Below are 18,696 nucleotides of genomic sequence, written 5' to 3'. Positions count from 1 at the left end.
GAAAAACCTTAACCGCCATTTCCAATACGAGTGTGGCAAATCTGCCAAATTTCAATGCACCTTCTGTACGTATTTGTGTAAGAGAAAGGACAACTTAAAGAAACATATTCTGCTTAAACATTGCTCACAAAATTTCACTACAACGAACATGGAATGAATATAACTATTACTACATCATAGACACTTCTGAATACAGGTACGTCGATGCACCGGTTGCTACTCCATCACCAAAATTAAGCGACGAAAGTTGAGCTGAGCGTTTGGACGGGTGGCCGTTGGCTCATTAATGCCGGTTCGAGGATGGTCGAGATCGGATATCTCACGAGTAAGCGACCTATAACTTAATCCAGTTTAAAGAAAGATTAAGTTAAACAATCACAAGCACCAAACTAGAGATCAAATAGCATACATAAGGAGCGATCAATGACTGAGGATTTTAGGATTATTCATTGGTTGATGCAAAAACAAGTTCATTGACATCATTGACGTTTTTTTGACATCAATGATCAAATTTGATTTTTGACGTTAAATCGACATACATATTTTTCAATGTAGAAAATTGATAATAATACTAGATTATCATAGCTATTATTATTTTATTATCAAAATTTATCAGGAGCACGTAACCTAACCTATATTTTTAATATATATTTAAATTAGAAATCTTACAGATTAAATCCATTTATTTCTCGTATCGTTTTAGTTAGTCTCACATTATTAAGGAAAACGAATTTAAATATTGTCAAGAAATATTATTATTTAATTTTTGCTTTGTTTTGACGTTAGTGAGTGAGTGATTGCCAAGAACAACATTGCCAACCAAATTAACAAAATCAGAACAGCCAACTAGTTCATTCATCGTTTATCGCTTCGTATAATTAAAAGTAACTTTAATGAAGTAGAAAAAATGGAGGTTTATTTTGATAGTGAGAGATAATTGAGTTATTCGAAAGTATTGTTTTTAATTAAAATTTGTATAATAAACATTTTTAAAAAGTTTTTAAAATGCCTTTTTAACAATTTTAGTACTACTAGCTGCCCCGGTTAACTTTAAGTTAACTAGCTAACGTTTTTTTATGGAACGCCCTGTGCAATATTGGATTTGAATTTCCTATTTTCTCACTATTGTCCATTGAATTTCTATTCTATAAGGCCCAATATGTCAACGATTTGTAGTGAACATCAAACATTACAAACCTAGATCATATATATTTACGTGGATAAGTAAATCACTATGGAAACTGTCGCAAATATATCAACGACTTCCATTTATCTTCTTTTTTTGTTGCACACGCGGTACTTCTACTCTATCTATCCTTGTCGAGAACCTAGCTTCCAGGCGCCAAATTTGAACATTAATTTTAAAAATTTAATTTGTAAAATGCATATATTTGAACAATAAATTGAATGTTTACTGTAACAAACATTAAATTATATAAAAAATACATTTAGCCACTCCGTGCGAATATCAATATTCTTAGGAAATCTAATCAGAATGTATCCATGTGGTTTAATATAAATAAAAGAACAACTGAATACTTTAGTTGCCTATGAAAAGATAATTCGGTTTGAAAATGGCATGTCGTGATGTTGGACACATATTTTTTAATGCTAAACTTATGGCGTTGATTTATCCACGTAAGTATATACCTATGATCTAGGATTGCAAATAAGCTATAAGCGTGCGTGACGTGAGCTGTCAATTGCTGGATATGGCAGAATTCCAAATCTATATTATAATTAATTGATATAAAAATTAATTTTCGGTAGATATAATAGTTGTCCGAGAATTTTTTCGATATTTTAAGAGTAATTCTGCTATTGGGGGGCGAATTCACCAAATCAGAGATCATTAAAGTCAGTTCAACCATTCTTGAGTTATAAAGAGTTGTTTGTTTTTATTTTTTTTTATTTGTTTTACTTATTTATATTTGCTTGAAAATTAGAAATAAATAGATTTTGGCGGATTCTATTGTGTTTTGTTTTAGAGAACATGTTCTTCTGCGGGGAATGTCAGAAATCTTACAAAACCAGAACGAATCTTAACCGCCATTTTAAATACGAATGTGGAAAATCTGCCAGTTTCCAGTGTAACCACTGTCCATTCAAGTGCAAAAGAAAAGACAATTTAAAAAAACACATTTTTCTGAAGCATTCTCAAGAGATGATATAAAGAGAACGATGTAAAAATATTTTTTTTAGAGATAGAAAATTTTCGTAGACTAGGTAAAGTAACTAAGATATTAATGTACTAGGAAAGAATGTACAATGATGGGTACTATTTCTTCCATGAATAAACTTTCACAATTTTATCAAGTTTTTGTTTGAAAGGACACTCAAAAATTGACGCCGGGAGGCACGTATAGCCGCCCATACTAAAATATGTTAATATCTCGAAAACTGCGACTTTGACTGATTTTGATGTTATTACAAATTTTAATGCAAATATTATTCCTAATCTTAATTTGAAAACCGCGTTTCGCTAGCTGCTGTAATTTTGGAGTTCCGATTTTTTTTAATTTTTAACCCCCTCCAATACCCCCTTACCAACCCCCCACCCCCACCAAAAACTAATGGCCAGATTCTCGGCCATTTTGGGACCTCGTCGCGGTCGATCTAAAATTTTTGATATGCTCCTTCCTTGATATTTTTATTCAAAGGTATAAAGTGTACTAGGTAATGTAATTAAAGTATTAAAAAAGAAAATAATAATAAACCCTTAATAAATTTTATTAAGTCTTTGTTTGAAAGTACTCTAAAAACTGTATACCTAATGTTAAAAAATGTTCTCATTAGAATATGTAATTTCCATTGAATTTCTATTCTACAGGGTGGTCCGAACTGTATTCCGGAAACTTCAGCAGATAAAAATAAGTAAAAAAGTTCGTATAAATGTATGTCCTAAATCGCTTAGTTTCGGAGATACAGGGTGTAGAAATTTCATTTTTAATTCATTTTTTCCAAATAATTTCTGAAGTAACATCAATATTTGGATGAAAATTGATGTCTGCGAGTTTTTTCATATGAGAAATTTGATTTTTATGTCAATATGACTCCTATTTGTAGGGGGCACCACTTACATGTGTTTTAACTGTTTTAAAGAGGAATAACTTTCCGTCCATACCTGTATAAAACTACTGAGTGAAGAAATGTACATCTACGTAAAAATGTCTCTTGGTAAAAATCGCTACGAGCAACCGTTCTCAAGATATTCAGAATGGAAGTAGTCAATACATGTAATTATTTATAAAAAAACAAACTTTTGACACAAAGTCATTTATTTTCAAATTTATGATTTCGGTCTAATAACTATTTAGTCGACATGTTTAACTTATGTCAATGATGACAGGTATTGATAATTTCAATTCCAAATATCTCGAGAACCATTACTCGTAGCGATTTTTAGCAAGAGACAATTTTTACGTATAAAACGCCGTAAATGTATATTTTTTACTCACTAGTTTTATACAGATACTGACAAAAAGTTATTACTCTTCAAACGAGTTAAAAATTATGTAGGTGGCGCCCTCAATAAGTAGGAGTCATATTGACACCAAAATCAAATTTCTCATGTCAAAAAACATCATTTTTCATCCAAATATTTACGTTACTTCAGAAATTATTTGGAAAAAATCGAAATAAAAATAAAACTTCAACACCCTGTATTCAAAGTAAGCATTTTATAACATACATTTATACGAACTTCTTTAGTTATTTTTATCTGTAGAATATGCTGCCGAAGTTTTCGGAATACAGTTCGGACCACCCTGTACGTCCCTGATTTGCATTGGACAATTATGACAAATAAGCTATAAGCCTAAGTGACGTGAGCTGTCAATAGGGAATTACAAAAATTAATTTTCTGTACAATTTTCTCCCATGAATATTTCCAATATTTAAATTATTCTAAGTTATTCCGCTATTCTATGACCAATCCTACAAATCAGAGATTCTTGTTCTTGAGTTTGCAGTAGTGTAACTAACCCAACTTTGTTTTAACTTTTTAGATTTGCTTAAAAGTCACAAATAAATAGATTTTTGTTAACTAATCAAAGAATCTCTCTATAAAGTATTGAATAACAACTTTGTAGATTATAACATCGATTTGACGGAATCTATTTGTTGTTTTAGAAAACATGTTTTACTGTGGAAAATGCCAGAAATCGTACAAATTAAGACAGAGTCTTAAACGCCATTTTCAGTACGAGTGCGGAAAATCTGCCAGTTTCCAGTGTGATTACTGTCCATTCCTGTGCAAAAGAAAAGACAATTTACAGACACATATTTTCTTGAAGCATTTCAAGAGATCAATTAAGAATAAAGTTATAAAGTGTACTAACATTGATTGAAAGAATTGGGAAGATAGGCAACCTAATGGGCGAATTCGTGGCAAGACTGATTTGATTTCCCCTTACTTCTTAAGTGCTGTACGGTGGAGACACCAATCGTTCTGCGGTCAACGCATAAAACACTTATTTTCTCTACTTCGGCCAGCGAAGGCATATCGAAGACTTTGTGAAACTGAAAGGGACATTGTTGCCATATTAAAATGTGTAATATGTGTAAAATATATATGCGTATATGATAAAAATATATTTGAATGAAAAATCCGCGTTTATGTATTGAAAATTACTAGTGTTAAGTACACATAGAATACACAACAAAAATAAAAATTCTGATGAGCTGTCAATAGGGAATTACAAAAATTAATTTTCTGCACAATTTTCTCCCGTGAATATTTCCAATATTTTAAATTATTCCAAGAATGCCAGAAATCGTACAAATCAAGACAGAGTCTTAAACGCCATTTTCAGTACGAATGCGCAAAATCTGCCAGTTTCCAGTGTGATTACTGTCCATTCCTGTGCAAAAGAAAAGACAATTTAAAGACACATATTTTCCTGAGGCATTTTCAAGAGATCAATTAAGAATAAAGTTATAAAGCGTACTAACGTTGATTGAAAGAATTGGGAAGATAGGCAACCTAATGGGCGAATTCGTGGCAAGACAGATTTGATTTCCCCTTACGTCTTAAGTACTGTACGGTGGAGACACCAATCGTTCTGCGGTCAATGCATAAAACACTTATTTTCTCTAATTCGGCCAGCGAAGGCATATCGAAGACTTTGTGAAACTGAAAGGGACAGTGTTGTCATATTAAAATGTGTAATATGTGTAATAGATATGACAAAAATATATTTGAATGAAAAATCCGCGTTTATGTATTGAAAATTACTAGTGTTAAGTACACATAGAATACACAACAAAAATAAAAATTCTTATGAGCTGTCAATAGGGAATTACAAAAATTAATTTTCTGTATAATTTTCTCCCATGAATATTTCCAATATTTTAAATTATACTGGGTTATTCTGCTATTCGGGGCAAAGAAGAATCCTGTTTAAATCAGAGATTCTTGTTCTTGAGTTTGCAGTAGTGTAACTAACCCAACTGTGTTTTAAATTTTTAGATTTGCTTGAAAGTTACAAATAAATAGATTTTTGTTAACTAATCAAAGAATCTCTCTATAAAGTATAGAATAACAACTTTGTAAATTATAACATCGAATTGACGGAATCTATTGTTTGTTGTTTTAGAAAACATGTTTTACTGTGGAAAATGCCAGAAATCGTACAAATCAAGACAGAGCCTTAAACGCCATTTTCAGTACGAATGCGGAAAATCTGCCAGTTTACAGTGTGATTACTGTCCATTCCTGTGCAAAAGAAAAGATAATTTAAAGAAACATATTTTCGTGAAGCATTTTCAAGAGATAAATTAGGAATAAGGTTATAAAGTGTACTAGCGTTGATTGAAAGAATTGGGAAGATACACAACATAATGGGCGAATTCGTGACAAGACTGATTTGATTTCCCCTTACGTCTCAAGAGATGTACGGTGTAGACACCAATCGTTCTGCGGTCAACGATAAAACACTTATTTTCTCTAATTCGGCCAGCGAAAGCATATCGAAGATGATGTGAATATTAAAGGGACAGTGTTGCCATATTAAAATGTGTAATATCTGTAATAGATATGACGAAAATATATTTGAATGAAAAATCCGCGTTTATGTATTGAAAATTTATTAGTGTTATATACAGAATAAATAACAAAAATAAAAATTCTTTTATAGGTACAGTACATCTGCTGGATATGTGTCTATGAAAGGAATGCGGACAAAAAACATTTAAATAAACACCAATATATTTTATACGTCGATTTGACGAGTGCGTCACCGCAAATCGCTCCGCCCACTCATTTTATTGGCTACTTGCAAATTTGTTGAATTTCTATTGATTGGATCGCGTCGTCTATTTTTTTACGAAAAACATCAAGAGAATATCGTTTCCCCTCTCACGGATACCCCGTAGCTACAGAACGGACAGACGTATTGTACTGTGTATGTCTCATGATCGAAAAAAGTCATTTAGTAGGCTTGGAAATGACGAATTATTGAAATTTACCATAATATTTTACATATGAAATAACAGCCATTTTCATTTCCAAGCCAACTCTGACGCCGTTCTTTGTTTAATCATATAATATTATATTAAATTGTTTAATGATAGAAAATCCGTATTATTAACGTATTGTATCCAAAATCCGCAAATCTACGGATTAATCAGTAATTCTGGCAACACTGTCTCCGATAACCACTCACTCTGTCCCCTGAAAGCAGAACTACGGTACAGTATTCTTTATCCTCTGCGCTGTAAACGACTTCAGCGCGCAGCGGCGCAACGCTAAACTAAATCTCGAGTCTCGGACAGGCTGACGGTAAGGCCAGCTACATCTCGGACAGGTTTTTTTGCCACGAAATCGCCCATAAAGTTGTGCATCTTCTTATTTAACTAAAGTATTAATGTACTATAAGAAAAGAGTAGACATCAATAAACTTCAAAAATGTTATCAAGATTTTATTTCAAAGTTTTCTAAAAGTTGTATGTTGACAAAAAATTATATGATTTAAGGATATTTTTTAGAATAAAAATAATAAACAAAATACAAGAAGCAAAAAATTAAGGCCAAAAAACCCTACATATATGCTTATTCTCTGCTTTTCGTTTGTCAGATTGAGGGTTACAGCAAAGTCGGTCTGGCGATGGAGATAAATCTCCGAAACCGGTCGTCGAATGGCTGTTCCCTTCAGTCTGATGAACCAATTATAATATAAGTCTTATCTATTCTGATAAAGTTAATGCAGGGAATAAGCATATATGTAGGGTTTTTTGGCCTTTATTTTTTGCTTCTTGTATTTTGTTTATTTATATAAACCCTACCAAGCCTTCAGCTCGATCTACGGTAACATAGATGAAGCAAGCAAATAAAACTAATGTTTGATATAGACTTGATGTGTGAGTTTTCCAATGAAATATGTAAAAGTTTATTGTTAATATTTTAGTAAATGGTATTTTTAGGTTACGCGTTCTATTGTGGAGAATGCCAGAAGTCTTACAAAAGCAAGAAGAGTCTTAATAGACATTTTAACTTTGAGTGTGGAAAAACAGCTACTTTTAAATGTGACTACTGTCCTTTTTTGTGCAAACGAACTGACAATTTAAGGAAGCACATGTTCACAAAACATCAAATCGGTCGAAGAATAAGGTGACCATAGAAAATGGATTAGACTTATTTACTAATCTGCAATATTGAATAATATTAAAAAATCAAACAAATATTGAATAAAAATAATAAACAGTACAAGTAATACTATTTTTATAAGCGATACCAATAATTAAACTTTTAGTTACATAATCGAGGACATGATTTTTAAATTCATTGTTGCCAACCATACCCAAGTAACATTTTAAGTTCCTTTAGGATTATATTCTCAAGGTTAGTTATATAAAGGTTTAATAAATGTCTCATTGGTATCTTACAGTGTTTTGATTTATATAAGTGTAGCGTTGGTTACTTATTTGTTGGTTATCTATTACTAATAGTAACCTTGAAATGTTGTTTATCACTTTCCTTGTAAAACTAGAGGTTCTTGTTACTAAAGGTTTCATAATAAGGTTTTATAAAGGTGTGCACATCTATTTTTATATAACTTCTGGTATTAGGTTTTATAAAGGTACGCAAGATATACACTATATAATTAAAAGTGTTATTAAGAACCATTATGTAACCAATAAGTTTTTTGCACCTTTCAAATGTTTGCATGCTTTATATAACCTGAAGTTACCGAATACCAAACCTAATGACATAACCTCAAATTTTTAATATGATCAAAACAAATAATATATTAGCAAGCAAGCAATTCGGTATTATAATGAATAATAAAAAAATAAACTGGATAAAACACAAAAATACATCTACGTTCAAAAGAAATTTTCTTCAGAATTTAAAAAAAATAGGAATAATCCAAACCTCATTCAAACTACATCTACCAATATTGAAAACCAACATGCAAATTTACCATCCACAAGCAGAGATCAGGATCAACCTGAGATATTTCCAACAGAAAGTTGCCAAAACGATCAGGAACAGGAAGATGTCTGGTTAAGGGAGAGAGAAGAAGGAGCCTCTATTAATGAATGTGGTAAGGAGGAAAGACTTCGGTGTAACATAAGAGAATGAGCTCTGCGCTTTAACATTACACATTCTGCACTTAAAGATCTTTTTTCTGTAGTAAATTCATTCATAACTGTTCTACCAAAGTACCAAAGGACCCTAGAACTCTTTTTTAAACTCCTACCACTTTAAATATAGATCAAATTGAACCAAAACCAAAACAGTATTATTTCAATTTTATGAGGTTATGTTTCGTTTTCTGCACATTTTCTGTCAAATTGCTGTAATGTAAAACTTCGTTCGCAGGGAGTCGCTACAGTCGACACCACGGGTTACATAAAGGTTTTCTGAGTGACTAAAAGTAGCCATAAACACCCCGGCATTTATAATGGTGATTTGTATTACCTTTAGTTGTATAAAACACTAAAATTGGTGTTTTAAATAACCCAACCACATTTACGCAACCTTAAGTAACCAAATTTATATAATGGTTGACGAGTATGTTATAGACCCTAAAGTAATATATAGCACTTTAAATATAATGGACGCCATTATTATTGATGTTTGCATTAGTATTGTTGTCTTTATTTTTGGCTGCAATGAGTATTTCTAAGATAACGTTGAAAACTGGTACAAAACTATATTTTGGCCAGTTGCCAGTTCTATGTATTAGTTTCTATGTATCTATAGTTTCTATCTTCTATGTATTAAAAAAGTTGTATGTTCTATTATTTATATTAATAAATTAGACTTTCATTACAAAAATTGTACCATATTTTTTTTGTTTATAAAAAAATCTATTAAATAAGTCTGCTTTTGGGGGCGCATGTGTTTTTTGAAGGTAAAATTGATTTTCACACATTAAATTAAATATCGCAAATGTATTTAGTACTCTGGCTAGGCACAATAGATTTTTATTAAGCCAGTAATTTCTATAAAGTAATTTGGATAACGCAAACGCTTTTGTAGGCTATGACAGGGATGACATCATTTTGTCTCTTTTTTTGTCTGGTCTGGATTATCTGCGTAGGACAATTTTTATGTTAAAAAATTAGGCAAATATTAAAGTAGTTAGTCAGAAAGAAACAAGTTTATTTTCAAAAAACGCACATGCGCGATATTTCTACAGATGTCTGGAAACCTTCTCAACACCACTATATAACTATTATACATATACCCTTTTTCAGTTTTATAGCAGTAACTCGATAGGATATATAAAGGTGTTGAGAAAGTTTTTAGGACTTTGGTTGCACACCCTGAGTGTTAAGGGTTACCATAGGAACAGTTATAAAATGGACCGTTTAGGGCATATAAATGTTATATAATGGTTACCAATAACTCACGATAACTATTCTAAACTGTATTCAAATTCAAAATGCACCAGTATAAACAAATGCACAGTGCGTGATCAGCACGTGTCAGGCGAGAGCCAGCGGCGAAATCTACCCTGATTGGCCGGCCGGCCATAGAGCCGTTGAGGTAGGCGGTTGAAATTTTTTACAGGGTCGGCTTGCATAGCGCGTTAAGGAATACTGTTTGATAAAATAAAAATGCTTTAAAAAAAACCAAGCGAGTAAAATCAGAACGGTCAACTATTTCAATAATAATTGTTGATCACTTCGTACAAGTTACAAGTTACAAATAGAGAAAATAATATTTATGTTTGCATAAAATATTTTTACAATTAGTACACACGTCCCTACTACAAAAAGTCAAAAGTTAGTTATACTTTAAAACGGATAATACAGCAGGCTACGAAAGCAAGTTAAATCTAAGTGCTTTTTTGTCAACTAAAATGTATTAAATTATGTTATAATGCAATTGGTCTTTTAAATGATGTAAAAACGTTTGCATCATTGCATTTTTTCCAAGTAGTATTATAGAAACAGATACCTATTTATACAGATATTCAGATATTGCTGTCAATAATGGAAATAAAAAAAAATCAGTAGTATCAAATAAAAAGATAATTATTTTAAAGGACAAATTAAGCCCTTTTAAAAAAAAACAAATTTGTTAAAATCGGTCGTGCCAATGAGTAATGTAATATTTTAATATTCCTGCCCCCTTCCCATCACTTTATTTCTCTAATTATATGCAGTTTGATAATAATTAAAGGTAATTATTGAGAAAACTGGAAATCGCGTCCGATTTTCACCAAAATTGGTATACACCCTATTTTGAGGTCGTAGATTACGAATCTGAACATTTTTCCTGACGGTCTCTTACCGTTTTTCAGAAAAACGGAAAATAGTTTCAACATAGAATTTTACTTAATTTCTCATATTTTTAAGGTTTTCTAGCACATATTTCGTTCGGTATTCACTAAACAATGAGGTTTTTGCTATTTTCTGTTACTTTTTTTAACCAATTCTATGCATAATAGAGGAAAATTTGCAAAATAAATTTATAAACAATCTGAAAATGTTGGGTTATGTGTTTCTGGCATTTAAAGCAACGTTGACAATGCTGAACGTAAATTTAGCGTGTTTTTTTCGCTCATTCTGGGATTACGAAAGGCGGTTGTCTGAGGAACGGCTCCTTCCCATAACTGCTATTTTACCAATGAGATCTGACTATTTATAACCACGAAGTGGCACGAAAGAGTTTTGTTTGCATTGGTTACAACTTCTATGCGGAGGGTGTTAATATTTTTTTGTTATATTATATAAAAAAAAGATCAACCCCCTCCGCAAAGAAGTTGAAACCAGTGCAATCAAAACTCTTTCATGCAAGTTCGTGCTTATAAATAGTATTTATATAACTTCTTTGCGAAGAGGTTTAATCTTCTTTTAATATAATATAACATAAAAATATCAACTCCCTAAGCATAGAAGTTGAAAGCAATGTAATTAAAACTCTTCCGCGTAACTTTGTAGATATAAGTATATTTAACTATTGTCAAATCTCATAATAGGTAATTTATTTAAAATCCCTAATCACCCGAAAAAATTCAAATATTTGTCTCTCTCATTATATAGGAGAGAGAAAGAAGAATATATGAAATGTCAAACTTCCATCTGGTCTCAATTTTCTTTGTTATTTTGTTAAAAAAAGTGTTTTTCAGTAAAATTTTAGACATTTTTCAATCCTGAATCAAGTGTGGCTTTTAGATAAACTATGATATAATATAAAAATATAGTGAAATTATTACTTTATAGGGCTGAAATAAAGAAAAATTCAATGTTGAAATTATTTTCCGTTTTTCTGAAAAACGGTAAGAGACCGCTGGTTGGTTAGGTTTGGTCAGATTCGTAATCTACGACCTCAAAATAGGGTGTATACCAATTTTGGTGAAAATAGGACGATTTCCAGTTTTCCCAATAATTACCCATTTATATCATATAAATTTCTATCATAAAATATAAACAATAGTAAAAAGAAATCATAAAAATATACATAATAATTTTATGATTTGAAATATCCGACCTTAGTGCGGTCCTGGTTATATTACTACAGCGTTCCTGTTCACGTGCTTGCCTCATGTCTCTGTTTACGTTTGGTGCATCTTGGGGTTGAATTTACTATAGATGCGTTTAAGTTGTATAATATGGTGTTGGGATGCGTTTAGGTTGTATAATATGGTCTTGTTAATCCCCTTTAAGTTTTCGTAAAAAAGCTGGTATGAACTATAGGTTTGTTATAGCCTATGACAAAAAAACCTTCTCTAGAAGGTGCAAGACCTTGTCGTTGGTAGGAAAGCTCTCAATCAGGTGCTGGGGGGAATCCCCTCTAGCTCTTTGGCTTGGTTTAAGGAGCATCTCGTTTTCTTGTTCCTGGCTGTAGTGTCGTGGCCAGTATAGTGATGGGAAAAACCTCGGGAAAAACCGACTAATTTCAATAATTGAGTACTCGAGTTTCAAGCGATTTCAATACTCGAGCGATCGCTCGTATTTAAAAATACGGTTAGGTTAGGTTAAATAAAGGAGGATGATTATTTCAAAGCATTGACGATGTAGGTTGTAAAATTTTGTCACTCAGATACGCAACGGATAACGTTGTATAAATTTGCTACCTGCAATGTATGTAGCAAAGTCGCTCAGCTTTTTATCGAGTGTGTTGCATTAAAATCCGATTTCAATTAATTTCATTCTAGGATCGCTCCCGTTCGTCGCTTGTAACTCGTCACTTGCATCGCTCGTTCATAATCGAGCGATGTCGGTTATTTCAGTAATCGAGTACTCGAGCGAATATCCGCTCGAGTTATCCCATCACTAGTGGCCAGTAAAAAAATGTAGTAAAAAAATGTAACCAAGAAATTGTACGAAAACATCCCATACAGCACGTCCAAATGAAATTACGTTTCTACAAGAGAGACACATGAGAAATAAAATATGTTAAAGTTAAAGTGCTCATCTAGTTCTGACGTATACATATGAGATATAGTCTGTCCAACGAGAAGATCCTTGACAGTGATAGATGTGTCTGTCATTTTAATTTCAAAGTAGTTTATTTTATTTTAGAAAGAAATAAGTTGGTACAACTGGAACGCATAGCAGGATATATTTAAAATTTGATTGACAAGATGACAAGTGATTACTTCAAAATATTGTGAAAAAACTGTATAAAACTGAAAAAATGTAATCGAGTTATTTTATTTAATAAAAACGGTATGTGTTAATACAAAACAAACAAGAACAAGACACTACATACCAAAAAAAAATAAAAAAGAACTATTATTTACTTTCAAGCTTTATGAAACTAACCGCATTTATGATTATATTTATCAATATAACTTATGTACAAATACAAATTTGTAATATTCCACAGGAATAAATAAAACAACATAGGTAAATAAAACAAACTATTTTAATAATAATAACACCTACCAAATTTTTATACCTTACAGGTTGATTAATTAACTTTAATCTTAATTTTTTTAAACCAGTACCTTTTGACATTATTTTTCTGCAGTACTAAAATCCATTATTTACCTCTCGTGTGATGTCGATATTTTACAGCTACTCCAGTTTTTAGTATGTGTTTAGTTTGATCCTTCTACCATATACGAGATGCACTTATCTACGACGAAATGGTATACAAACTTTATCGATGGCAACTTCATTGGTGTATAAGACTTTCTGCCTGGGTAGCGAGTATTAACCATAAACTGTGCTCTGGGTCTACAGTTAATTTTCACTCGATTTTTCCTCCACTTGACTTCAAAAGACACAAAACACACGTAATAATACGAATCAAAATGCATCATCTTCCAAAACGCAGGGTATGGCGTAAGGTATTAAACAAAAGTTGACAGAAAATTATAACCTATAATTTGGCAAGACTTTGACAAGCGTCAAAAATGACAAAAATCTAAAGGCGAGTTCATACGCGTCGGCGTCCGTTTGTCGTTCATCGTTCCGTCAAACCAATAAAAATGAAATACGATCTGTCATTTTTTAAATAAACCAATAAAACTGGTTAAAAACAACAAGACACGACGCATGACGGATTTATATTTAAACCCATCCATAGATAACTTAAAAATTATTAGAAACTTTTTTTAGTAAAATAAATAGATTGGTATGGGACGTCATCTGCTTTTCTTCTGTCATCGTCTGTCGAAATCTTACCTGAGAAAAAAAACAGAGTATACACGCAGGTTTATATTGATAGAATTGTATGATACAGCGTTTACTAGTTGTATACCGTATGCACTCAAGATTCTAAAGAGTTTTATATAACGTAACACATAATTATTCAATAGTTGAAATCCGACGTCGGTACATGAGACGTACAAGGTATATGTCATACGTGTGTGTGATACTTTGTATCATAGTTGTGCCATTATACACACCTTGTAAAAGTGCGATGTAATTATTACATACAGTGTGTCAATTTTAAAACTTCCCATCCTTAATATCTTTCTTGCAGTTAAAAATATGAAAAATCGGAAAAACACGTCAATTTTATTAGTAAGGGGGACACTTTAGATGAATATTTTTGGCCTTTTTCTTTCAACCCCTTAGGAGGGGTAGATGTCACCCTTGCAATCTCAAATGGGAATGGGGGTCAAGTGGCACAACGTTTTAAAGGGCATTTAATTCTCTTTTCAGTGGTATCCTACTTTGTGGCTTTTTGTCCAGATATTTCCGAATAATCGCGTTTCAAAGTTGCAGAAACAATTAAACATGCCTGCCTTGAGATTTTCGTTTTCAGGCTAGTGTTTACACAAAAATTATTGCAGTAGATCTCCTTGTAGTACAAATGACTAGAAGATTAGGTGGTAACAAGGACGTAGCCATTACATTTTTCTAGGGGGTCGAAATTCGAAATACTAATAAACAGAAAACATCATAAACATTAACGTTTCCTTTCTCAAATTCGAATGAATGGCAACCTGTAATCAGTTTCACAGGAGGATTTGTTAACATTCCAGCAGGACGGTGCTATAGCTCATTATTTTTTTGCGGTCCGACAGTGGTTAAACGAGAGATTTCCGGGTACATGCATTGGCAGAAGGAGACTAATTGAATGGCTTTCAAGATCACTGGTGGGCACGCCGACCAAGTCTGTGGATCAAGTGTTTATTTTATTGCTCGGAAGCTCCAGAAAGATACTTGTCCAATACACAATTTACCAAGTTTTGACTCCAATGAGTTTATATTCTCGTATAATGACAAATAAGTTAGTCCTGCAATATAATTTGTTTGATTTGGAAGCAATACAAATCTAAATGGGAACATGGCACTTCGAGGAACTTCTTAACCTAACACTTGGTAAGCTATCGATGGATCAATAAACATAATATATTATGTTTTTAATATTCAATATTCAGTTTTATATACAATTTAAAGGTGAGATTGTTAATCTGGAGATAAAATAAGAGCAAAGTTCAACGGGGTGGTCGATGAATGAGTATGCAAACAAACCAACTACTTGAAGGAAAAAAGGGGGAAAATAACTGAAAGAGGTGCATGGAGAACGTGGCGATATACCAGTGTTTACAGTTTTAGTATGTTTTTATAGGTACTTATATTTTTAATACATTTTCATACAAATTCTGTTATTTTACAGTGTTTTCTTACTTCTGTTTTCCGTAGTGTGAAAAATAGCGTTCCTTGATAGAAAGAAATATAAAAATTTCATTTTTTAACCGCTTATTCTATATTATAAGGAAGGAAAATGGGACATTTAATACAGAAGAAAAATGGAACCATTTTAGAGCTACTTCTCTTGAGCTGACGAGGTACTGAAGGAAGATAAAAGTTTCGTTCTAAGAAACACAATTGGTATCACTGAACGAAAAGGCAACAAAACTTTTATTATTTCCTGAATTAGTTCATGAGAAGTAGTTTTATCTAGGACAATATATATACACGGAGCAAAATACATACGTATACACGCGGTAGTCACAAATGCAATGTGTAAACAGAGTTAAAACGTAATACACAAGCATTGTGTATCTTATAGCATACTGTGAATCCCTTACTTTGTGTATACGTAAATGTTATACTGTGGCTACATTGTGAGGCGGACGTTTAACCCTTGTACGTACGTGTTGAACTGCAATGTGTAAACGTAACACATTTACATGGATGGAATTGTGTCACCATGTGCCTACATCTAGTAATGTAAGCACATCGTAAATGTGATTTGGTGTGGTATATAGGATATAACGATGCCGGATGGGACTATCCTGTCCGTATTTTTTGATGGATGGGGCTACCCTATCCGTATTTTTTGATAATTTTAGATTGATTTTTTTTTTATTTTAGGCGGTAATGAATGTGCAGGTTGTGGAAAAAGATACAAACATAAATCACACTTGAGGAGACATGTAAAGTACGAATGTGGAAAGAATCCTTCGTTTTTCTGTCCCTACTGTCAATTTCGAGCCAGAAGAAAAGACTATTTCAGAGAACACTTGATCAGAGCTCATTCTGTTGATCATTACAACAGCATAAAACATACTTTCTAACACTCGGTGTTATATCTGTAGGTATTTAGTTATGATTTTTGGACGAGGGTTAAAAATATCGTTTTTATGGAAGGTAATAGAATGACATAACGTATGTCAACTTTTGACATTTTCGCTTAAAAAATCGTATTTAAATTTCAATCTACAGTGCCATGGCTGTGTTAAAAACACTAATTTTTAATCGATGAGCCTTGGGAAAATAGATTTGATCGTCTAATGTTTTTCGTGTCTTGTCCTACCGGTTAAATGATGCCCGAATCGTATTTTTAATCATACCTCAATTTTTGCAAATGGAACTAGGGTGGCTCATTAGCCTATTTGGAAAAAGTTTTTTTTTACAAATAATTTGGTAGCACACACTTGATATTTCGAGTCAAATTGTTTTTATGAACCGCAGGTTACAATTTCAAGTAAACCATATGCGAAAATTTGACATATGATATGTCATTCTATTCAGAGTGTCATTTTTATCGAATAAGGTAAAAAAATACCGAGGGTGTCGTTTAAAATCAAAAGTTGTAGTCATTACCGGTGAAACAGGAAGTGACCAAAAACAATTGAATACGTCAATCAATCCTAATTTATGTCATATACTAACATACCAAATGTCGTTTTTTTTTTATCTGAATAAATAAAAAAAGTTATAGAGGTGAGCCATTTTTGAAACGCACCCGGTATAATTTGTTTAGTTTATTGTTTGTTGTTTATTTGTTAAATAATAAGTACAGTTCTTGTAACTGATTTATAAATTATTTTCAATTTTATTTAATTATTGATCTCATCTATTAGTCTAATTTGTAATAAAGCAAGAATTTCAAAATAACATAGTGTTTTATTAAAAATAGCGATGGGAACTATCGAATGAATTAGACTATCGAATGGTTAATGAATGAATGATTTCAACTATCGAATGGTTTTATTCGAATAAAATCATTCATTCATTTGTATACTAAAGCATATGTGACAACCTCGCCGTGCGACTAAATGGTTATCGTTGAGCCACGACTATCGAATGCTTTTGATAAATGAAATTTAGTATTCGTTTGATTTTTGTATGCGTCAGTGCATTATTAGTTCTTCCAAATTTTTATAACTTCGCCGTATAAATACTGTGCTATTTTTGCGTTTATTAAAATAGTTAAAATAAATGAAAAAAACATTGTGTGGTTTTCCGTAATCCGATCTTTCAATTATTTAATTTTATATGGTATATGGTCTATTTTTTAATGGGAAATTTTGAGAAGTAGCAATTTTTAAGAGAGATGAGATGAACTTAAAATTAATTTTAAAAATACATATTTGTATTTTAGATGTTTTAATAATATGAATTAGCTGAACTTAATAATCATATTTAAGTAATGTGGTTAAGTAAATGGCGTTATCGAACTCAAACTATGGGGTGAGAAAATTAAAATGAAAGTTTTACAGGTGCCAATTTTAAAAAAAAGTTAACGATTTTGTATTTTGTTTATGCTAATTCTCTTACATGTAGTTTTTTGCGAAGAAATATTTCATTTATTTTTTAAAGTAAATGCCAGTAAAAGTAAATATAATTTTTAAATAGAAATATGAAGCACCTAATATAAATAATTTTGATTTCTAATTTTTTATTTATATTTTCGTTCCATTACACTGCATGATTAGAAAATTAATAAATGTTTATATTTCATGATTTTAAAATTTGTTGTTAATATAACAAATTAGTTCTGTAATTATTATTATTCAATAAACCAACGTTGCCAAAAAATTTAGAGACTATATTATTTTTAAATAGGATCTAATATAAATAATTTTGACATCTAATTTGTTGTTTATATTTTGCTAATACTTAAAAAAAATATTTATATTAAATCATTTTAAATTTTGTTGTTAATAGGTATAACAAATTATTACTGTTATTATTATTTATTAAACCAGTCTTTGCTTAAAAACATTAAAAATCATTTTCTTACATCCAAAATAACAAGTATTATTGCAGTGTAACAACAGGATATTAATAAAAAAAAATTCAGAATATATAGACATACTATCCCTAACTAACTAAAGCCAAACAATAATATTCTTTGCTAATATCAACTAATACCAAAATATGGCAACAGCGCCCTTCATAATGTATTTTCTGTGTAAATACTAGCACCTCAATAAAAAAAATAATGTGTCGTTATCTATATCTGACTCCGCAAAAAATCAAAGATGCCGGCTTCTTTCATAGCATTGCCACCGACCGCTGTCGGGTTTGGAAACCTACGTCGCCGGG

General features: G+C 31.6%; 1 protein-coding gene across 1 annotated transcript in view; it reads left to right on the top strand.

The window, feature by feature from the left end:
- Positions 1 to 16,439, top strand: part of LOC115889841 (zinc finger protein 39-like) — a 39,623-nt gene extending 23,184 nt beyond the window's left edge. Inside the window, exons 4-5 of the mRNA XM_030909919.1 lie at positions 8,346 to 8,546; positions 16,237 to 16,439. Of these exons, the coding sequence (XP_030765779.1) occupies positions 8,346 to 8,546; positions 16,237 to 16,439 (404 nt within the window). The remainder of the gene's footprint in view (positions 1 to 8,345; positions 8,547 to 16,236) is intronic.
- Positions 16,440 to 18,696: the final 2,257 nt, after the last annotated feature.

The sequence above is a fragment of the Sitophilus oryzae genome, unplaced genomic scaffold, assembly GCF_002938485.1.
Source record: "Sitophilus oryzae breed Bouriz unplaced genomic scaffold, Soryzae_2.0 scaffold_857_pilon_pilon, whole genome shotgun sequence".
In the NCBI taxonomy this organism is placed as follows: Eukaryota; Metazoa; Arthropoda; class Insecta; order Coleoptera; family Curculionidae; genus Sitophilus; species Sitophilus oryzae.
The sequence above is the reverse complement of the archived record's forward strand: the minus strand, read 5'-3'. Positions and strand labels throughout refer to the sequence as shown.